The sequence below is a fragment of the Anomaloglossus baeobatrachus genome, chromosome 2, assembly GCF_048569485.1.
Source record: "Anomaloglossus baeobatrachus isolate aAnoBae1 chromosome 2, aAnoBae1.hap1, whole genome shotgun sequence".
Taxonomy (NCBI): domain Eukaryota; kingdom Metazoa; phylum Chordata; class Amphibia; order Anura; family Aromobatidae; genus Anomaloglossus; species Anomaloglossus baeobatrachus.
The window spans coordinates 80,123,861-80,148,630 of record NC_134354.1 but is presented as its reverse complement, the minus strand read 5'-3'; the positions used below and the strand labels follow the sequence as shown (position 1 = coordinate 80,148,630).

Below are 24,770 nucleotides of genomic sequence, written 5' to 3'. Positions count from 1 at the left end.
AATCAGCAACCTGAGCACTTAAGGCTGCTTTCTCCCTATGTCTTTTTAACATGCGTCCTGAACGTTTTTTTGCTGCAAAAGCGGATCCTGCTTTTACAGCAAAAAACGCATGCAAACGCATGTGTTACTTTGCAGGATCCTGTCACTGGATGTTTAGGGGCGGGCATTGGAGTCATGTGATCGGGAGTGATGGGAACTAAACGTGCCAGACTGGGAGCCGGCTTCTTACAACTGCGGAGGCTCGTAACCAAGGTAAACATCGGGTATACTTGCTTGGATACCCGATATTTACTTTGGTTACGAGCGTCTGCAGCTGCTAGGAGCCGGGCTCCCTGCACACGTAACCAACGTAAACATCGGGTAACTAAGATAAGTGGTTACCCGATATTTACCTTGGTTACGAGTGTCCGCAGCTCTCAGGTGGAGGAGAGGGAGGGGGAGAGACAGAGAAGTAGGAGAGAGAGGGACTGATCACGGGGCTGGTTTCTGTGCATGCTCAGTAGAGTACGCAGGATCCTGTCTATCAGCATGCCAGCGTTCACCTGCGTTTGCATGCTGTTTAGTCAGGATCCAGCAATTTGCAGTATTTGGACGCAGCTCAAAAACGCTACATGTAGCGTTTTTGAAAGATGTTAAAAAACTGCAAGTCGCTGGATCCTCACTATAACGCACGCAAACGCAGGTGAACGCATGTTAACGCGAGTCCATTGCAAATGCATTGAAATGAAAACGCATTTGCACTGGATCCGTTTTTGCGTTAAAAAAACGTTCAGGACGCATGTTAAAAAGACGTAGTGTGAAAGCAGCCTTAGTTCTACTCAGCAGTCTGCAGGATGTAACTACTGCAAAGCTGAAGACCAGTGAAGCTGAATCAGCCGATGCCTAGCTCAGCTGAACAATCCAGAAGCCTCAGGTTGCATGTCAGATTCAGTAGTGTGAACAGAGTCTGACAACACCGTGTCAGCAGGTGTGTGCAGAGCCGAACACCACATGACACAAATGATGTTACTGAGCAGTAACAACGTAGCAAAGTACGAAACAGAGCAAGGTTAATGCAAACAGCAAAATCCCACAACCGAGAAGTTCGGACCTGACTTTTGCTAAAATGTCGGGTCCTTTAGAGAAACAAAAGGGATATGTAAGACCTATTTTTTTTAATAGATGTAAATTAGAAAATTCACAAGTGAATGTATATTTTTCTCTGAAACACTGGAGCATTTTAGAGTCAAGTATACATGTCTGAAACCATGCCTGTGGATAGAGCAGCACATATAAGCTGTCATGTTCCCTTTAATGTAGAAGTTGGGTATCCATTATGAGGTTTACACAACTTTGCAAATCTATGGTGCATAAATATATACAGTCTCTTAAACATTGTATTCATACTCGGTGAACTTGTGCCATACTCCTTCCACTTTTGGATGTGGATTGAACAGTGCTCTATGAGATGTTCAGAGATTGGACTATATTTTTATAACCTAACCCTGCATTACACTTTACAACTTTATCCCTGACCTGTCTGGTGTTTTCCTTGATTTTCAGAATGCTGTATGATCTTAATGTTCTCACAAACCTCTAAGGCCTTCACACAACAGCTGTAGTTATACTGAGAATAAATTACACTCAGGTGGATTCAATTTACTAATTGGGTGACTTTTGGAGGAAATTCGTCATTCAGGATTTTATTTAGGGGTTTCAGACTACAGGGGGCTGAAAATAAATGCATGTTACAATTTTCAGATATATATTTTTAAAATAGTTAGAAAACAGTGTATCATTTCCTTTACAATTCACAAATACTTGCTACTTTGTCTTGGTATGTCACAGAAAAATCCCAACACAATACAATTACGTTTGTGGCTGTAATGTGAAACTTTTTGAAAAGATCATGGGGTATGAAAACTTTTTCAAGGCCCTGTATATAAAATGCATATACAGTATATGAAATGTGTATTTATGTCTAACACTGACATATATAGTGACTGAGCATACATACTTGTACAAGCCATAGACGGAGGGTCTTTATCTGCCCGGTAGTAATTCTTCTCGCACACACATTTTGTGGCGCCTTCTTCCTGAGTTGAGCTGTGTGGAGGACATTTAGCACATTTAAGGTTCCCTGTGACTGCTTTGTAAAATCCTGGTCGGCAAGCTGAAATAAAATGGAAAATCTGAGATTAATTTTGCTTCACTCATGAGCCGGGTTATGTCATCAACATCTTTAAAACTTTGATTTGTTTTCATGAAAGTCAAAAGCAAAGTACCAAAAATGAAAAAAATAAAATAAAATTAATAGAACATATATACCAGTATCCTTTTAAGACTGTGAATGCTGGTGCCAGGCAGCCATTGGGGAAAAAGCATAATAGAGTTTCCCTGTTTGCAATTTTTAGACAGTTTTTCTAGGAATTTCATTCCAAATAAAAAAAACCATAGCACAATAAACTGTGCCAGGATAATAATGCTATATACAGCTTAATACTACTATAAAGTTTCAAAATAATACTCCCGTAAAGAGCCATCATATTGCTGCCATATGTTTCCCACATAATACTACACTTGAGCTGTAAAATATTACCATCATAGACTCCTAAACAAGATTATAGGCCTTTTTTTGGATTCTTGATTATGGGGCAACGTAGAGACATGGGCTCTAAGAAATAGCCCAGTTTTGCATCCATTATAACTAAGGATGAGCAGACCCGTGAAACTTTAGTTAAAAGGTCAGTTCGGGAACTGGACCTAATCTGAACTTGACCCCAAACCCTGAACCTCATACAAGTTAATGGTGACCCGATCTTCTATGCTGTAAAACGGCTGTATAATTGTCATAGTTAGAGCTAGGGGGCTGCAAAAGTAAGAAAATTGAGGGCAATTGCCCTGCAAACAAATGTGGTTAGGGAATATATTAAAAAAAAAATGATGTGGGGTTTTCCTTGTTTTTGATGACCAGTGAAGGTAAAGCAGACAACTGCGTGCTGCAGCACACAGCTGTCTGCTTTACCTTGGCTGGTAATCAAACATAGTGGGGATCCCACACTATTTTTTTTAAGTTATTTAAATAATTAAAAAAACAAAAACAAACAAAAAAAAAACAGTGTGGGCTCCACCCTATTTTGATAACCAGTCAATTTAAAGATGACAGCTGGGGCTGATATCAGGCTGGGAAGGTTATGGTTATTTGGCCCCTCCGAGCATAAAAGTAGCAGCCCGCAGCCGCCCTACAAGTAGCACATCCATCAGAGGAACCAATTCTGGTGCTTTTCCCGACTCTTCCCAATTGCGGTGGCAATCGGGTAATACGTTTTGGGGTTAATGTAAGCTATTAACTAGACAAAAAAACATAATGATAAAGCAGGGTCAAAGGGTGTAACTATCCTAGAGGAAGGGTGTATGTATATTAACCAAAACAATTCCCATAAAATATACAAATTTTATTCAATTTACATAAAATCAAAATTACATAAATTACAACAACAAGCTGCAAGAATTGCCATACTGGCTAGTAAACCAAAGGAGTAGTAGTCGTTCCTGGAAATGTAAAGTGCCTGAGCTAACCCTTACCCAAATAAGTCATCCTAGCCATGGAGGAGATTCGCCATAACAAAAGTGGCGCCCCCATAGCACAGTGGCTAACCCTCCCTAAACTCACACACCCAAAGGGGATAGAAGGTGAGAGGGCAGGGGACAAGGAAGGGAAGTCTCAATATTACAGCAGCATATAAAGAAGAAAAACAATTTCTCCAAATACTATATACATTGAAAGATCTGGTTGGGGCGCCACTTTTGTTAGGGAGAATCTCCTCCATGGCAAGGCTGACTTAACTGAGTAAAGGGGGCTTTACATGCGTCACGGGCAAATCGCTGCCAATGGCCCACAATATCGCTTACACCCGTCACACGTACTTACCTTCCTAGCGACGTCGCTGTGGGCGGCGAACAATGTCTTCCTTAAGGAGGAGGTTCATTCGCGGTCACAGCGACGTCACTCAGCATCCGACCAATAGAAGCGGAGGGACGGAGAGCAGCCGGATTAATGACACGCCCACCTCGTTACCGGAGGACGCAGGTAAGCTGTTGTTCGTCGTTCCCGGGGTATCACACGTAGCGATGTGTGCTGCCTCAAGAACGACGAACAACCTACGTCCAGAACGAGCAACGACATTTTGAAAATATACGACATGTCAACAACCAACGATTAGGTGAGTATTTTTGATCGTTAACACTCGCTCTGAGCTGTTACACGCAACGACGTCGCTGACGACGCCGGATGTCCGTCACGAAATCCGTGACCCCGACGACATATCGTTAGATATGTCGTTGGGTGTAACAGGGCTTTAAGGGTTAGCTCAGGCATTTTATATTTCTACTCCTTTGGTTTACTAGCCAGTAAGGCAATTCTTGCACCTTGTTATTGTAATTTATGTAATTTTGATTTTATGTAAATTGAATAAAATTTGCATATTTTATAGGAATTGTTTTTTTTAATATACAGTATATTAATTATTCCTTATTATGGTCATCAATAATAATTTTTCTCAAAGGGTTTATGTACAATAGAAGAATAGTATATGTACAATAAAGGAAGGCTTTATGTACCATAGACAAATGGTGTAAGTACCATAGATGAAGAGTAAGTAACATAGAAGTGTGTATGAATGTACCATATAGAAAATTCTTGTGGCTCTCATAGCCCTTCCCTATAGGTGGTGTCATCCTGAAGAGTATTTCAAAAACACAACTACTTAAGCAAACATCAGGAGCATCCAAAATTAGGACCAAGATAGTGTGTCGCCCCAGGGCTATGGGGTACTTGGTCCCGGGCCGTATATGTACGGGGATGCTGTGTCACGATTGTGTAACAGCCGATGCCCGGTTTTGTGACCCTGGGGGTCGCTTTTAAAAGGGATAATAATAAAGGGGAGATTAAAGAGTTTATATCGTGACACCACTTGCAAGTTGCGGTAATGGTGATTTAACCACCGCTGCACAGTCTTTTACCACTGGGGCTGATGGTGATGGCAGCCTGGATGATAGGCCCTCCGCAAGTAGGGCCAGGCCCCAGGGAATGGATGATGGGATCCGGCGCAGAAACAAGTGAGACCACATGATGGGGATGCAGTGCAACTGTTGTTTACTCACAGCGGTGTTGATGCTGATGCACTGAGGATGGCTGGTTTTGACCCCTGGTCCCTTTTGTTCCAGTGTTGGTGTGGTAACCTGGTGGCTTCTTTCCCCGGAACTTCTCACTGATTTGTAGAAGCCCGTGACTTGAAGCGTCTGGGGTCCCCTACTGTTTGTCGGCAGTCTCTGGTCCGTACAGCGGGCAGTGTGAACCCTGTAGGATCGGTGTTCTGTTCCGGTCCCTGTCTCTATCTTACTGCTGGTATGTCGCCCTGGACAAGCCAGGGGACACAGGTAACAACACACACACACCCCCACCCCCAGCAGTTCACAGCAGACATCCCCAAAGTGACCTGCTTTCTGCCTCGGGGTCAGACTGACACACCAGGTGGGCGGAGTCAGGAGATGGAGACGCCCACCCTGGAGTGAGCTGGCCTGAGGCAGGAAACAAGCGGAGAGAGAAGTTCAGGAGTGAAGGAGAGAGGACGTCTGCAGAGAGGCAGACGCAGATTGGGGCCTAGGTTGGAGCCTAGGGCCCCTGTGCAGAAAGTCAGGCAGACGGTAGTGGCCGTCTGCAGGGAGCCGGGGAGCCAATTGGTGGAACCGCAGGTATCCGGGGCTGGGCGGTGCCCCCCCGGTACTGAATCGGGGAGCCAGCTGGAAACCGGAGAGCAGGAAGAGTGTGCACGGAGGCGAGGAAAGGACTTACACTAACAACCTGGGGTCAAAGGAAAAACACCGCAGCCGCCTGTGGCACCCGTCCATCCAGCCATTTGTTTCAGCAGAGACTCTGTGTGCTTCATTGGGCTGAGTGAGTACCACCGTGCCGTGCGGCACAGCGCTGCCCCCGCGTCCCTGCACCCCACCTAACCCTGCATCACCCACCTCATCATTGGGCCCCAGGACAACCAACCCCCTACCCACGGAGGGGAGGATTAACATCTGGCTGCTCCATACCACCACTCCCGGGATTCCCATACAGAGCAGCGGTGGTGTCAACAAATCACCACAACCGTGGGTGGCGTCACGGACAATAAACTATCCCAAATCCCAATCCTCTTTTCACTCACGGGCGAGGAGCGGCGCTCGAGTCCCCGGGATGCGGCCCATCGCTCGAGCCACCGAGCAGCGGCAGCAGGCCGCAGTGCCAGCCGGACCCGAGCAGTAGGGAGAGCGCGGCGTCCCCTCCTCCGCCCGCGACAACTTGGCGTCACGAACAGGATCTTACCGCTCTGCCGTTGGGTAGAGGTGCGCCTTGTGACCGCCGGAGGTGTCCGGCCGAAAATTTTGTAAAACCGCCATCTTGGGCGCGAAAATTTCCCGCTCCAGCGTCTTCCCCGAGCAGGAAAGGCGCGGAAGTGGAGCCCCGCCCCCTGAAGAAGGAAGTGCTAAAAAGAGGCTAAGGGGGACGGGATGGCGTCCGGCCGCATGTGAACTGAAGGCTGTGGAAGCAGGGACGCCAGGACTCTGCCAGCATTTGGTTCCTGGAAGAGGCCGCCGCAGTGATGCACCGACCCGTTACCCCTGTTACCGGTAGCGGAGCCCGCAGCTTCTGTGGGGGAGGACCCAGACCTGGGGTCCCCAGGCCTCACCTTTGTCACCGCCCTGCCACCGGCCCCGGCAGTCCGCGACGGAGATGATGACGGCTCCGGCAGTCCGCCCGGCCGCAACGGCCGCGAAGTACCGGTCCCGTTGACCAATCTGGAGCCGTTCCTGGACTGGGGTCAAGGGGTGCTGCCCACTTCCTGTAGGCAGCACCAAGGCTAGGTTATTTGGGTGGGTGACTGAAGGACCCGTTGCCGTTATTAAAAGTGTTTAATGTTTGATATGCCTCCCGTTGTGGGATGATGTTAGTATCCTTGTATTGTTTTTTTCCTTATCTCCTGCAGTTTAAAAGAAAAAAATAAAACCGGTGATGGACGGGCAGCCCGAGGACGGTCTGCATTTTCCTAAGGGGGAATGTGTCACCCTGGACAAGCCAGGGGACACAGGTAACAACACACACACCCCCCCACCCCCAGCAGTTCACAGCAGACATCCCCAAAGTGACCTGGTTTCTGCCTCGGGCTCAGACTGACACACCAGGTGGGCGGAGTCAGGAGATGGAGACGCCCACCCTGGAGTGAGCTGGCCTGAGGCAGGAAACAAGCGGAGAGAGAAGTTCAGTAGTGAAGGAGAGAGGACGTCTGCAGAGAGGCAGACGCAGATTGGGGCCTAGGTTGGAGCCTAGGGCCCCTGTGCAGAAAGTCAGGCAGACGGTAGTGGCCGTCTGCAGGGAGCCAGTTGGTGGAACCGCAGGTAGCCGGGGCTGGGCGGTGGCCCCCCGGTACTGAATCGGGGAGCCAGCTGGAAACCGGAGAGCAGGAAGAGTGTGCACGGAGGCGAAGGAAAGGACTTACACTAACAACCTGGGGTCAGGGGAAAAACACCGCAGCCGCCTGTGGGACCCGTCCATCCAGCCGTTTGTTTCAGCAGAGACTCTGTGTGCTTCATTGGGCTGAGTGAGTACCACCGTGCCGTGCGGCACAGCGCTGCCCCCGCGTCCCTGCACCCCACCTAACCCTGCATCACCCACCTCATCATTGGGCCCCGGGACAACCAACCCCCTACCCACGGAGGGGAGGATTAACATCTGGCTGCTCCATACCACCACTCCCGGGATTCCCAAACAGAGCAGTGGTGGTGTCAACAAATCACCACAACCGTGGGTGGCGTCACGGACAATAAACTATCCCAAATCCCAATCCCCTTTTCACTCACAGGCGAGGAGCGCCACTCGAGTCCCCGGGATCCGGCCCATCGCTCAAGCCACCGAGCAGCGGCAGCAGGCCGCAGTGCCAGCCGGACCCGAGCAGTAGGGAGAGGGCGGCGTCCCCTCCTCTGCCCGCGACACTGGTGTCCCCGGATTCTTGGGTCAGTGAGGTCCTTGATGGTCCCTTCACTGTGCAGGTAGCCTGAAGCGTTTACCTGAAATAGGGCCCTGTGCCCCGTTGGTGCTCTGGTTCCAGTAGTACCTGGCTGTACCCTCTCTGGCAACCACTCTTTACGCCACCTAAGTCACTGCTACAAGACCCCGTCTGGAGACATGTCAGTCCCCTTCAACTGTCACTACCGGACTCCCTGTCTTTCTGTCTGTCCCCTTCCACCTGATTGTCATCTCGTGGACTGGACTGGCTCCACCCCTGGTTGGCCATCCATTGGGTCCCGGACTAGTCAGTCATCCATGAATGGGAGAGGGTAACTGGAGATGTTTATGTGTTTTGATGTTACTGGCACTGGTTTTCCAGGTCCCTGGGGGTAGGCCCTGCATCTTTGACAGGATGCAGTACCTAGTAGTGCCCTGATGGGTTCAGGGGCGCTAGATTAGGCTAAGATTTTTCCTACAAAGCCCCTACCTGTCTGTGTATATCACTGTAAAATGCTACATACTTGGTTCAAAGACCATCTGGCTTCACTTAATTACAAACTATCAAACTAACAGGTATGTTATGCTGATATAACGAAGCAATATTAAAATATTAAGCAGTTATGTTTGTATTTTATCTTATCTCGAGGTCACATTAAAGACATAGACTTTATCTACAACACATAGACACTGAATGGAAAGACACAAATCATTTGGCTATATCCTTTATTGCCTGTACCATGTGGACATTGTGAGAGAGTTTGGGATATCACAACCACAATTATTTCTAATATTTAACAAACCTTATCACATGGCACTGTGAGTGGTGATATCACGATTTATAGTCTGTATTATGACATAGGACTGTACATAAATTTACTGTATTAACACCTTAAAAACAAAGTACAAAAAAAGTCACTCAGTGGAAGATTTAAAGAGGACCTGCAGTTATAGAGCTTATTGAGAGTCACGTCAAAAGTTTCAAAGTGGCTGATTAGTCACCAGCACAACACCGGAAACCTCATCTGCAAAACTGGTTTAATAAAAGAAAAATATAGGATGCTATTAATATCTTTAAAACACAATGTAAGTGATGCCTCATTAAACAGATGTACAGTATGATAAAAAAAAACCTCAGTACACAGATATAACAATAACAGGATGGACCTGAAGTCACCTTGTGCTCAGGGTCCAACTTCTGGACCTCCACCAATCCTGAGTATTGAGAGCCCAGGGCCATAGAACTACTCTAGCACTGCCTCCCTTTTGCAGTTGTTCCTCTGCACGGGGACATATGCTGCAGTGTGATTCAGTTCAAGGCAATGTTCTTGGCTTCAGTTCCCTGCACATCTGTACAGCCAGTGAATAAAACAGTTGCAAGCTTATCCTAGATGGACTGTCATGAGCACATAAAAGATGGCACTGTGTTAACTGTTACACTTTGCTGATATATACAGTGTGTCCACCCACATCCTGTCCTCCGCCATTAACTTGAGAACGGCGGCAGCTATAGGCATAAAAGTGGTGTCTAGGTAGAGTAAAGTAGCCATGCGCTACGCAATGAAACCACCTATAGCGCCACCTGGTGGAAAACAACGGAGTTAGCATTTTTATCTCGAAAACGGAACGAGATAGTGAAAAAAAGTGAATTACAAAGTTGTAGGGCATCATCAATTCAATACAAATGGCTACTTTGCTATACCTAGACACCACTTCTATGCCTATAGCTGCTGCCGTTCTCAAGTTAATGGCGGTGGACATGATATGGGTGGTCACACTGTATGTAGTTCCTCTAAACCAGTGGTCTCCAACTTTTCTTACTTTGAGAGCCACATTCAACTCTGACCGAAGGTCACAAGCCCCATCCAGAGCCACCACCCCCACGCCACTCTGAGCAGTGACATCCACCTCCCGCTCTACCTCCTTTTAGTGACACAAAGAGCTCCCATTACCAGTATAATGACAGCCAAAGCTTTTCCATTGAGACCACACTGATTATACCCAAGATTTAGGGGTTCCCACCTTCAGTATTCTTGCATCAAGCACCCCCACCAGACTATTGCATCCAGCTACAAACATCTCCCCTGACTGTCAGTCATCCTATAGCATGGCCAGTATATACTCATCTAGATATGCTCTTCTGTGCTAATGGTCCAAGCTTACAGATAGTCGCAAGCCACACATCACAGGCCTGTCAGCCACATGTGGCTCCCGAACCACAGGTTGGAGACCCCTGCTCTAGACAGTACTGTATGACTTCTCAGTTTTGATTGTGTCTGTTCTTTCCTATGTTCTTTATGTTTGTGATGATGAAGATGATAATAGCTGAATTTTCCAAGTAACAGTTCATTTTCGCATAATGTCTGATCTGTAAGTATGAATGATTGCTGAAAGCTGGAATCTACAACCAGAAAAAAACTGAAAGAGAATGCAGTGCTGTGTCCCCTTCATTCCCAGGATTGCGGTTGTCGTGAGGTTATAGGTAGAGATGACTGAATACATTAAAGTGGAATTAAATTCAAGTCAAATCACAAAATTCAGCATTCACCAAAATGTCCAATATTTGTAATTTGCTTCCATGTGGATTTAGCAAAAAATTAGCGTCTATCTGCCATTTTTCTGAACAGTAAAGGGCCATCAAAGGTTGACAATAAAATCCTTACGCTCACCTCTGTGCCCCTTTGCTCCTTACCATTGCTTTTCTAGACCTCGTTGCTAATGATGAACGAGCCTACTCGTCCCTGCTCAATACTCAATAGAGCATCAGGGTGTTTGGGTATGCTCAGTACACGGCCAAGTATTGCGGGTGCTCAGATGTGTCGTTAGTGAACGATCTGACACAAAGTGAATGATGGAAGCCGGCAACTCAGTGAGAGTCACTTGCAGTCTCTCAATAGCTGTCACTTGGGCTAAAAACAATGTGTTTGGATGCTGTGTGTAAACAAAAAAAATCCTCCCCACCCCGGGAATGCTCTGTTTATGGCTGGCCGTATGTGGGCGGAGAGCCGAACTGCCCAATAATTGACTTTCATTAAACTTCTTTTGCGAGGCAAGCCCGTGAGAGCGTCCAAACTGCTCGACTCGAGTAACGAGCACTTAAGCACTTTAGTGCTTGCTCATCACTACTCGTTGCATCTTACGATCCTGAAATCCATGGACCTCTTAACTGAGCCAGGACTCGATCTCTAAATTAACCCGGCAAAGTTCTGCGCAGGCGTGTGTAAAGTCACAGCACGCAACGTGATGTCATGACGCTGAGACTAGTGATGAACGACCCTATCATGCTCGGTACTCACAACGAGCACTTGGATGCTTAGGTGGGCTCGACTCAAGTACCCGAGTATAATGGAATCCAATAGGGAACTCCAGTATTTTTTGGACATTTTCCTGTGCAATCTCCTGCAAATGGCTCTGTCTAAGTACAAGCAAAAAAAATCACTAACATATACTGCTAAACTAAAATATTGGTTATTTGTATGGAAAGTGGAGTAGTAATCTATAGTGTACATGTACAGCTAGACAGTACTGAACACCTCCTATAGACAAGCATCCTATGGTGGATGCTGAAGACAATTGTCGCATATAAGTGAGGTTCTGTTTTGCACATCAATGACATAACTGAGAAAAATATGTAAAATTAAGTGACAGGACGCTGTGACACGCTGCTATATAGTTAAATATGAAAAGCCAAACACCTTCACACTTCTTAAAAGATGTCTGACATGTTCTGTTAGTGCTAAAATGCAGCAAACACTTCCGTAACAGTGGGAAATGGCATTCAGATTACTACATAGAGGAAACGTCCCAGTGGTATTTCCATCTACTCTATAGAGTAGGTAGCGTAGCACTGGGCTGAGCTGTACATTTTAATAAGTGCACCATTGTCTGCCTCTTCTCCTGGGAAAGAGGTGGCTCTGTCGTCAACAGTTTGGCTGTTTCCATGATATATACAGAAAGCTGTTATGGTGGAAATGAACTGTTTGGATCCATGCTGTCATGTATAGCCAAAATCCTACAGTTGATCCTATGGGAATGATTGCCTAAGCACAGGACACTTCTATAACTGTATGACAATGGCCTTGGGAGAATTCTTTTTGCTTACTTCACACACTTAAGGATTTAAAAAAGAAAAAGAAAAAAAGTTAACTACTGATTAACCTTAACCCTTTGAATTCTCAAGAATGTTACTATAATTGATAAAATGTTAATCATTATAAATTAAAAGGCTAAAAATGTGAATATAAACCATTCATACCGCTCTTTTACAGTATTGTGCTACACCACTACACCAAGTTAATAGGTTGATAAGAATATGATCGTTATTTTATTATTTTTTCTAATAGCAAATCTTTGTGTTCTATAAGACCAAAGTGTAAGTAAATCATATTATATAACAGAGAAAAAATAGAATTTAGACTCCAAGTTTAGACATCCAATTTTCAACTGTCTTTCAGAATGTTGGATAGTGAAGGAAATAAAAGAGTTCAGTACATTGACTGGTAATAATTTACTTTTTTCCTCAACAAGGGTTCCAGTTCTACTTTGAAATTAGGTAGAGTTGTCCATTATGATGACTATTGGACACTAAAGGCTGCTTTACACGCAGCAACATCGCTAACGATGTCGCTCGTGAAAGCACCCGCCCCCGTTGTTTGTGCATCACGGGCAAATCGCTGCCCGTGGCGCACAATATCGCTAGGACGCGTCCCACATACTTACCTTCCTAGCGACGTTGTTGTGGGTGGCGAACAGCCTCTTTTTTAAGGGGGAGGTTCGTGCGCCGTCACAGTGACGTCACAAAGCGGCCCGCCAATAGAAGCGGAGGGGCGGAGACCAGCCGCATTAACAACACGCCCACCTCGTTGCCGGCAGGACGTAGGTATGTTGTTGCTAGTCCTTCCCGGGGTGTCATACGTGGCGATGTGTGCTGCCTCAGGAACGACCAACAACCTACGTCCTGCACCAGCAATGATATTTGGGAAATGAACGACGTGTCAACGATCAACTATTAGGTGAGTATTTTTGATCGTTAGCGGTCGCTCATAGGTGTCACATGCAACGACGTCGCTAACGAGGGTGGATGTGCGTCACGAATTCCATGACCCCAACAATATCTCGTTAGTGATGTTGTTGTGTGTAACGGGGCCTTAAGTGGTACATATAATGTTCTTTCACAGAAGCCCTCTTAAATCTGTGTCCACCAGTGGAGCCACCGTTGTAACAAGTCAGTTCATAAAATATCTTTTCTACTAAATATTAGATGATCCATTAGGAGTGGGATTGTTGAAAAGTGGAAGCAACCACAGCAGCTCAGCCACAAAGTGGAGACCAAATAATGTTACAAAACAGGGTCAACAAGTGGAGCAGAAAAGTCATCAATACTTTTGCTGACTCCATAATTGCAGAGCCCAAAACTCCTTTGATATTAACATCAGTAGAAAAACTGTGCCCCCACCAGAAGCGTCATGGCCGATCAGCTGCTTGGAAGCCTTAGATCACCAAGCACCAAAGCACAATGCAAAGCGTCAGATGGAGTGATGTAAAGCAGCCACCACTGGACTGTGGAGCAGTAAACATATATTATTTGGAGCCACGGATAACACTTCTTTATCAAGCATCTGAGGAACACGTCTAGTTTTAGCAAACGTCAGTAAAACATTAGGTGAAGCTGATGAGACAAGCTTTAAAAAGAAGGGTATTAATAAGCTGGACTGGTTTGTAAATATGGCAGCGATTGAAGGTAAAGAGCAGCTTTGCCCAATATCCTCCTGAAATTCATGGAAAATCACACAGTCCTAGAAAGCCTTAAGATTTGTATTTCTAATTACGGCACTTCTTACGGTTCATACTGAAATTATCACCGATGTTCCCAACCTACAAGCCTGATACAATACACACCTGGCTGGGTAAGAACACTGCAAAGCTCCATCGACAAAATAAATAATTAACAATATCAATGAATATCCAATTATTTCCCATCAAATATGCATAAACATCTGACTGCGACAACCCGTGCATGAAATCATGTACGCTATTGTTATGTTCAGGTACAAGTTCCCATCTCCACCCAGATTTAATAAAATCCAGCTCAGCCTGCTAATCCATTTTCCGGTTGTGTCATGCACCATCTAAGGCTATTTTCAATGATTTTGTTTACAATAAACACCTCGAGCTTTAATAGCAGAGTTCCCGTGTTCCAGCCATTGCATTGTAGACAATAGATGCCGGACCGGGAAGAATTGCAGGAAGCTACTTGTTTTATATTATAAATAGTTTCCATTATCTTAGCACTTGGAAACAGTGAGTGCTCCCGCTAGAAGGAACATGCCGCCGTGCATGTGCTACCATTCAGTTCGTGAAGAATGCAGTTCCTGGTGTCACTAAAAAGTACAATACATGAATTATGTATAGACAGGGAGGATTGAAAGACAATTGGACCTAGAAATGGCATCTTTGCAGGAGTATAAATATCAGCGTAGCAGTCAAGTTATGGAACTTATCTATGAAAGTTCCAATGTGCCAGGAAACAAGGATCCGTGTGCAGATGTTCAGGATTCTGTCACGATTGAAGTACGGTAAATATTGTGTAGACATTAAAGAGAACGTCTTAAATTTGAGCACAATCTTTGGGTGGAAAAGAATGACATAGATTTGTAGGAGTTGTGTCATCTTTATAAATGGGTAAATTGCCAAAGAATTAGTAAAAACAAAAGAGTTAAATTTTGCAATTGACCTCTTTTCTCCATTTTCCAGAACGCGGGGATTTTTATTTCTATTCTGTACTGCTTGCTGCCTAGGTTACCAGCCATTTCTGCAATCTTATTAGAGGTGGCCTGTTTTGAACTATGCTCTTGCAAGCACTTTTGTATACAGCTTGTAAGTGCTGCTTTGAAGATGACTTGATTGCTCGATCTGGGAAGTTCCAGTGACCTTGAGATCCTCGATGCTGTAGAGGCAAAACTGCTTGTTAGCAGCATGGGAGAGCGCAAAGTTTAGACCGTCAGCATGAAAATCACTCAAAAGTGCACCCTGCGTAGACAATCAGAGTAATAAAGCTACAATCCCACAATAACTGATGAGTAGTGATGGGAGAACTTACAGATATCCGTAATCGGCGGGACTAACCGGACTTGGAAAAAGAAAATCGTTTCTGGCCTGGAATTGTTCCGGGATATCTTGCTGGACGCCGGTCCCCATATAAGTCTATGGGGACCAGAATCCGGCACTTGAGAATGTTGGTAGAAGGGATAAAGGGATTAGAGCAAATGTGCTATACTTACAGACTCTCATGCGTGGCTGTAACTGTTTTCAGGCTGCTCACTTTTCTTCCGGGGCTGCTCATTTACCTTCATGCATATTCACTGCTTCCTCTCTTTCACCAACATTCCTGGCATCTGTGATTGGTTGCAGTCAGACATGCCTCCAGCCTAAGGGACAACATCTGACTGCTTGAGTTCACAGACCCTGTCTGCACGTCTATATCATGGTATAAAAATACAAAAATTGGCGTAGGACAACACAGCAGAGATAAAGCATACTTCTACAGGCTGAAGCCCCCAGCTCTGCGCTTATCTTGGCTGTGTATCAAAATAAGAGGAACTGCAAGTGGCTTTTTTTTATTATTATTCAAATAAATAATTAAAAAAAAAGAGGTGTGATCCCCCACACTTTTGATACCCAGCCATGATAAAGCCAACAGCCTGGGGTTGGTATTTTCAGGCTGGGAAGAAAGACCAATGCTTATTTGGCTACCGCAGCCTAAAAATAGCAGCTTGCAGCTGCCCAGGATTGTCGCATCCATTAGATTTGACAATCCCAGCACTTTACCTGGATCATCCCAATTACCCTGGTGCGGTTTCAATTAGGGTAATAAAGCAGTTAATAACTGCCTACAGCTGCCACTAAGCCCTAGATTAGTAATGGGAGGCATCTTTGAGACCCCCCATTACTAATCTGTAAATGAAAATAAATAAACACACACATCCAAATAATCCTTTATTTGAAATAAAATACAAAAAAGCCCCAAAAGTATCCAGGTTTCAAGTAATCCACACGAGGTACCATGATGATTCTAGCTCTGCTACATCTGAAGGCACAGTGTGTGTCAATATAACGTGACCATCCACTGTGAGCTTCAAGCAAAGACTGAGCCGTGTGATGAGTGGTGACATCACTCAGGTTATTTGTGGTCACAGCAGACGGTTCCCATGGCCCTTTATCTTTGAATGCAGGTAACCTGACCTCAGTTTACCTCATTAAACTCATTGACCTCACCTCAGATCACCTCAGAGACCTGCATCTCCTTGCAGAAAGCTACTGATTTTTGCCAAGAGATGCAGATTTGGTGCTGAAATTCTTACACCATATTCCTGCACCTAATCTACACCCCTTGGCAAAAAAAATGAATCACTACCGTATCATACCGCATGTGATTTTGATGCGATTTTTTGCTATGTGGTATAGATTGGGTGCAGGAATATGGTGTAAAAATGTCATCACCAAATTTGCATCTTTTGCCCAAAAATTCAAAAAATGTTTTGATGCCATTTCAGTGCGCATTTCTGCAGGGAGTGCACATTTGGTGCTGAAATGTGTGCATCAGATTTCAGCACCAAATTTGAAACTCCTGCCAAAAAACTGCACTGAAACAGTATCAAAACCATTTTTTTTCTTTATTGCATTTTTGGGCCAAGAGATACAAATTTGGTATTTTATACCATATTACTGCACCCAATCTATGCATCAGGGCAAACTACCACATCATACCACATATGGTAGTGTTGTGTTTTATTGCCAGGAGATGTAGATTGGGCGTAGGAATATGCTGCTGAAATTTCAGCACTAAAATTTGCTTCTCTTGGCATAAAAACCCTCGGTTTTCTGCCTGGAGATGAAGATCTGATCTGAGGTGAGGTCACTAACTTTACTGAAGTCACCTGAAGTCAGGTTACCTGCAATCACAGGTGGAGGACCATGGAAGCCTCCAGCTATGATCTCAAATAACCTGAGTGCCATCACCACTCATCGCGTGGCTCATTCATTCTCTGCCTGAAGCTCACAGTGGGTGGTCATTGTTCTATGGCCGCCCCCTGTCACTACAGATGTAACACAGCTACAATCGTTATGTGACCTCGTGCAGATTACGTTGGACCTGGGCATTTTGGGGGTTAATAAATTGGTGAAAAAAGTTTTTTTTTAATTTAATTTCAAATAAAGCATTTTTTTCTGAGTTTGTGTTTATTTACTTTCACATACAGATTAAGATTAGTAATGGGGGGTCTCATGGACACCTGTTATGATCCGGCACCATGGAAGACCTCCATAAATCATTGGTAAAAGGTGACAAGAGCATTGGCAACTAATCTGGCCGCCATCCCCTTACTAACCATCAACACTAGAAGTAGCCGAGGGGTGAACTAACATCCTGTGCACCGCGAACCCAGCCGGAGAACTAGCTATCCTAAAGGAAGGAAAGATGAATAACTCTCTGCCTCAGAAAATAGATTGCCAAAGAATAGCAAGCCCCCCACATTCAAAGACTGCGGTGATATAGGAAACACAATACATAGATAGATGATAGGATTAGCAAAAGTGAGGCCCTACTGACTAAATAAGACAAAATAGGAAAGGGACTGATGGTGGCCAGAGAAAAATCCTACAAAAATCCAAAAACCTGATGGTACAAAAAGCCCTCAGATCGCTAGATCTGAACTCCGTCCTATACCAGGCGCTCTTGTCATACCAATGAACAGAAAGCAGGAACCATACAAATTCAAGAAGCAACAAACACATGAACGTATAGGAGCAATGCTCCAAACATAGCTGCAGGGAGCTTCCCAGCTAAGCAACTGAGAGGGAAGATTCCTGCATGCAAAAAACTGACAATAACCAAAGTAAATAACAAATTCAGATAAGAGCAAAAAGAACCAAGCGACAAATAAAGAGCTAAGCACTTATCTGGGGTAGATGTGGTCTGGAGCAGGATGAAGCAGGCTGGTGTACAAAGAACAACTGACATCCGGCATAGCCTGCTAGCAGACCAGGGTTTAAATAGGCAGAGAGTTAGCAATGGAAACGCCCATTGCTCAACACACCTGGTCTCTGTCCAAACCATTCCTGGCCACAAGAGGGAGCCTCACAGAAGCAAAAGCATAACTGACATTCACAACAGACACCTCCCGTTACTAATCTAAGACTTAGTGACAGCTGTGGGCTGTTATTAGTCCCTAATTACCCCGATTGCCACTGCACCAGGCCAATCAAGAAGAGCCAGGTAAAGTCCCGGGATCGTCACATCTAATGGATGCGACAACCCTGAGCAGCTGAAGCTGTTTTTTCTAGGCTGGAGGCAATAAGCATGCATCTCCCCAGCCTGAGAATACCAGCACCCAGCTTTATCATGGCTGGGTATCAAAATTGAGGGGGGACCGCACGCCGGTTTTTAAAATTATTTAATTCAATAATTTAAAAGAAATCCACATGTATTCTCTCTTATTTTGACACACAGCCAAGCGCATTGCTGGGGGCTCCAGCCTGTAGCCATATGCTTTATCTGTGCTGGGTATCATAATACGGAGGGCCCTATGCAAATTTATTTTTTTACAACACTCAGACAGGGTCTGTTATTGCAAGCAGCTAGACATGCTGTCACACAGGCTGAGGATGCATCTGACTGCAACCAATCACAGACACCAGAACTGCCGGTGAGCGGGAGAAGTAGTGAATATGTATGAGGCTAATAGGTGGCCCCAGAAGAAGAGTGAGCGACCCTGAAGCAGTTGCAACCGAGAGACTTGGTAAGTGTAGCGTGCTTGCTTTATTTTTATTTTTTGTTTTATTTCCTAAGTTGCTGGATCTGGATCATTAGCTGCAGTTCCTTGAGAACTCTGGGTCTGGCACCGGGATGCTTTTGAAACCGCGTGGATCCGGACTTTTACAATCCTGGTCCGCCTATCACTATCGATGAGTTAAATTAGGTTACTTGCATTTTTTCCTCCCTTGTATATTAAAGCTATGTTCACACGTTGAGTTTTTGGTTGCAGATGTTTCTGCACTATTTCTGCATCTCTTGGCAGAAAAAACGCAGCACAATAAAGAATGTTTTTGATGCTTTTTTTTGCATGTGTTTTTCATTGCTTTTCTGCACCAAATCTGTAAGGAAAAAACTGAACATGTGCATTACACATCAGGTTTCTCATTGACTTTGCAGGCATAAGGATTTTCATGCAGTTTTGTGATAAAACGGCCCTAAAAAAAATGCATTAAAAAAAGCAATGAAATCGCACTGTGTTCACAAAGCATTAAGTGCACTTTTTACGAGTGAATTTATTGCTCTCTTGACACTGCGGTTTTTGTCTCCATTTGGTAGATCATGTTTTATATATAAGTTCTTTGTATTGGATATTTCTTGTTATTTAGCATTGATTTTATTGGTTGCAGATTATGTCTTTTTAATGCGTTTTTGCAAAAGTTTTGTATTTAAAACACACATCACATTTCCATTTACAGTACGTGGCATAGAAAAGCTCACTGGGCATAAGATTTCTATAAATCCCATCCACCTTGTTGAATGTGTAAGGTGATGTGTCTTTATTTTGCGTAGTGAAAATACTCAGACAAAAAAAAACGCATCAAATATTCATTGTGGGAACTTAGCTTAACCCTTTAAAAGATAACATTCTGTCTACTATTTTTTCCAAAAGGTGGCACTTTGGTGTTTACTACATAAAATGCTATTATTGGGTTAAAATATATGGAAGAAACATCCTTATACTTTTCAAACATAAGATCTACAAATTTTCAAATGTTAATAGAAAACAAAGAATGGCAAAATAAATCCGTGACAGAATGAAAAGTCAGCATCAATGTTACACTACTTTTCTCTTTATAAGTGTAAAGCTCTGCCAACATGAATATTATTTATAGACAGAACAATAGTACATGTCCACTGACTTCTATGATATTGTACAACCCTAAATCTCATATTTGTTACACACACATTTCATGTTACACACACAAGGCAAGTTATACGCACACACACATCCTGCATATCACACACACACACGCACATCCTGCATATCACACACACACACACACACACGCACACACACACATCCTGCATATCACACACACACGCACATCCTACATATCACACACACACACACACACATCCTGCATATCACACACACACATGCACATCCTGCATATCACACACACACACACACACACACACACACACACCCTGCATGTTACACACACACACATCCTGCATAACACACACACACATGCACATCCTGCATATCACACACACACACACACATCCTGCATGTTACACACACACACACATCCTGCATATCACACACACACACACACACACACATCCTGCACGTTACACACACACACACACACATCCTGCATGTTACACACACACACACACACACACACATCCTGCATATCACACACACAAACACACACATCCTGCATGTTACATACACACACATCCTGCACGTTACACACACACACACATCCTGCATGTTACACACACATCCTGCATGTTACATATACACATCTTGCATGTTACACATACATCCTGCATGTTGCATACACACATCCTGCATGTTACACAAACACACACACACACACAACACACACACACATCCGGCGTGTTAAATACACACATCCTGCATGGTACACATACATCCTGCATGTTGCATACACACATCCTGCATGTTACATACACACACATCCTGCACGTTACACACACACACACACACACACATCCTGCATGTTACACACACATCCTGCATGTTACATATACACATCTTGCATGTTACACATACATCCTGCATGTTGCATACACACATCCTGCATGTTACACAAACACACACACACACACAACACACACACACATCCGGCGTGTTAAATACACACATCCTGCATGGTACACACATACACACACACACACACACACGTCATGATGGCTATGGGATAGCGTAGAACTGGGGCTCCTAAGCTGACCCTCAAGCTAGGGGGCCCTATGCTATTCCTAACCTCAGGAATACGCCTAATAGTGGAGAAGCCTGAGTCTCCCTCCTGAACCTGCTTCTGACCAGTCCTGATCTTATTACTTCTCCCCTTTCCCCCAGGGAGGGACAGGACAGGAGTGTGTTGAAAACAACATAAATATACAGACAAGGGAAACCAACACTCTGTTATTCAGCACACACACACACACACACACACACACACACACAGATATAAGACAATAAGCAATAAGAGATTAGGAGAAAAATAAGAGCAGGATGGAAGCTATAAGACAATAAGAGTAAAGTCCACAAACAACCCAAGCAAAAGTGAGACGTTCACCAGAAAGTCTGGGACACCAAAGCTCACAGACTAACACAGGAAAACATATCGCTGGCATAGGTAGAAAATTTCATCCAGCATAAATAGAAGGGGAGAAGATGTGATTGGCTTCCCACCACATGTGATCACAGGAGCCTTACAAGCAAACTAGCATAGATTAACTCTTGCTAGCCTGCCTAAGAATCAGCACACAGCAGGTTGTTGATCCCAGATAGCAGAGAAACCATTGGGTAGAGTGTCAGAATCTGCAGTGTGAACAGAGCCCAACGCCGCCATGACAATCTGTGAAGTTTGTGCAAAACTCCGTGTGACACTAGATATGATTACAGGCCGCTTGGTGTGACTATTATGGAAGCAACTCCACCCAGATGACTAATCAACTGAATTTGCATATGTTATACATATGCATGCTAGTAATGCTGTTAAAAGGCCAAACATTGCAGGAGATGAGGCAGATTAATGGGTAAACTTCATGTGACGGGTTTCAGTTTGTATTTTTTCTATCAGCATTCTGCAGAGCTTTCTCCTCAGTCATCCTGTGAGTTTTCATTCCATTGTTTCCGTACTTGCCAATACTAATAGTTCAGTACTCGGGTCAGATCCGTTCAGTCTTATCAGTGGTGCTGAAATAAATTCTTCTCTGGTGGGAGCTGACAACCTTTTAAGCAGCTGCGCGCTGACACAGTATAAGCCCCCAAGTGGTGAAATGTAGATGTCACAGCAATTGTTGTGATCATTTATCTGAGCTGTTGAAGGAAGATATGTGATTTTTTTTTCCGGAAAGGCACAGAAAAATCTTATGTGTTATCTAGTGTCTAGTGTCACTTGCCCCCTCCTTTCTTCTCAGGTTCTCTACTTCATTTGTTGCAATTTTATTCCTGTTCAACAGCTCGGGATTGAAAATGAAACACCTTCCTGTTCTACGAGACGCTATTTTGACCACAGCTGGAATTAAAAATCAGACTTAACACATTAGTGTTTTCAGCTTGAATAGGCGACTCCTGTATTAGTAAGATCGGTGGCCCATATGTTAAATGACAAAAGTCACTGCTGATAGAAGGACAAACTGACTATATAAAGTCAAAGGAGGAATGTAGGACTTTCTAGTTTCAAGAAACAATACATGTAATAGACCAGTATCCTATTAAAGGGATGGTCTAATGACAGACAACATTTTTTAAAAAGGGAAATCTGTAGAGTTGCTATGGGCAGTAGTGGTGGGTGGGGATGGACTCTAGATGCCCCACCATGCTACAAGAAAGAAATGGTCCTAGCTGGGTGTGTGCACTTTTGATGTATGCTCGCTATGCCCGTGTGGGCTGCATGTTACTGTTGGCTTCAGCTAGCCAAGACCAGACAATGACTCACTTCTGCAAAGAGATCACTAGTTCAATTTCAACAACTGTTTACTTATTCAGAGATTCTAAACTCCCCCTTGGTTGTTACCAATCTTAATAGTCCTGTTAGACCCAACCACGGCAGTCACTTTTCCTTTCTGCGGCTCTACATCTATTCCCCTCATAGAGAAGAGGGTTATGTGGGTTTGGATCACTATGGATCCCAGACGCTTCCACTCCTCATAGAGGAGTGGGATAGTGGATTTGCCTGTAGTGTCAGAGAAGAGCCTCTTTGCTCTCAGATGCTTCGGGTGAATCCGCCAGGGAAACTCGACTCTGTTCACATACCAGTCCATCTCGATCCATTACTTTTTAGGTTTCGGGCCTTGTTGCTAAAGTCCCATACTCTAGACCCATCTGAATGAGGCCACTTCGTAGAAGGTCGGTCTTTACCCTCAGTGTTGTCTCTTGTTCTGTGCTTTGGTCAATACTTCAGGATCATGCTATCTCAGCTCCATTCTCTTTACTCCTGTTTCCTGCCACAGATCACCAACTGTATGCGGTCTTAACGACCTTTAGATTATATGTCCGCACTGGGCCTTCACTATTTTTCTAGAAGGAAAATGTCTCTTTCTGTATCAGCTAACCCCTCCCATTGTGGGCTAGTTCCAACACCTAACTACTTTGTACCCAGGAGTTTGGCAACTATATATTATTACTATTTATTTATAGAGCACCAATAATTCCATGGTGCTGTACATGAGAAGGGGTTACATACAGAATACATATACAAGTTGCAGTAGACAGATTAGTACAGAGGGAAGAGGACCCTGCCCTTGCGGGCTTACATTCTATAGGATTTGGGGAGGAGACATTAGGTGAGGTGTAGATTGGGCGGCAGCTCCGCACGGTGGTGAAGCAGTGAGGTCACTGTAGATTATAGGCATTTCTTAACAGACTAGAAGGTGGCCCGATTCTAACACATCGGGTATTCTAGAATTTACGTATTGCGTAGTTAATGTATGATTTTTGTTATATATATAGATGTTGTCTGTAGTTGCCAAGTATTTGTGTAGGGGCTGTAAATGTTCTGGGTGTTGTCTGGGTGGAGGGGTGTGAGAGCGGTGTTGTTTGTGTGTTGCGTTGTTTGTACAGCGCTGTGTGTCTGCAGCGTTGTGTGTGTGTGGTGCTGTGTGTTGCGTTGTGTGTGTTGTGTTGTTTGTGGAGCGCTGTGTGTCTGCAGCATTGTGTGTGTTGTGCTGTGTGTGTATTGCACGGTTTGTGTGGGTGTGTGTGTGTTTTGGGGGGAGGTATGTTTTGTGCAGTGTGTGTGTGTTGGAGGAATAGTCCTGTGGGAGAGGAGTATAATAGGAGGAGTAGTCCTGGGGAGAGAGGAGGAAAATAGGAGGAGTAGTCCTGGGGAGAGAGGAGGAAAATAGGAGGAGTAGTCCTGGGGAGAGAGGAGGATAATAGGAGGAGTAGTCCTGGGGGGTGAAGAGTATAATAGGAGGAGTAGTCCTGGGGGGAGAGGAGGATAATAGGAGGAGTAGTCCTGTGGGGAGAGGAGGATAATAGAAGAAGTAGTCCTGTGGGGAGAGGAGGATAATAGGAGGAGTAGTCCTGGGGGTGAGAGGAGTATAATAGAAGTAGTCCTGGGGGGAGAGCAGGATAATAGGAGGAGTATTCCTGGGGGAAGAGGAGGATAATAGGAGGAGTAGTACTGGGGAGAGAGGAGTATAATAGGAGGAGTCGTCCTGGGGGATGAGGAGTATAATAGGAGGAGTAGTCCTGTGGGGAGAGGAGGATAATAGGAGGAGTAGTCCTGGGGGTGAGAGGAGTATAATAGAAGTAGTCCTGGGGGGAGAGCACGATAATAGGAGGAGTAGTCCTGGGGAGAAAGGAGGATAATAGGAGGAGTAGTCCTGGTGGATGAGGAGTATAATAGGAGGAGTATTCCTGGGGGGAGAGGAGGATAATAAGATTAGTCGTCCTGGGGAGAGAGGAGGATAATAGGAGGAGTAGTCCTGGGGGGTGAGGAG

The 24,770-nt window shown here is 44.7% G+C and overlaps 1 protein-coding gene across 2 annotated transcripts in view; it reads right to left on the bottom strand.

The window, feature by feature from the left end:
* Positions 1 to 24,770, bottom strand: part of EPHA3 (EPH receptor A3) — a 597,724-nt gene that overhangs the window by 221,082 nt on the left and 351,872 nt on the right. For both annotated transcript variants that reach the window (XM_075335117.1, XM_075335118.1), the window contains exon 4: positions 1,997 to 2,152. In XM_075335117.1, coding sequence (XP_075191232.1) covers positions 1,997 to 2,152 — 156 coding nt within the window. The remainder of the gene's footprint in view (positions 1 to 1,996; positions 2,153 to 24,770) is intronic.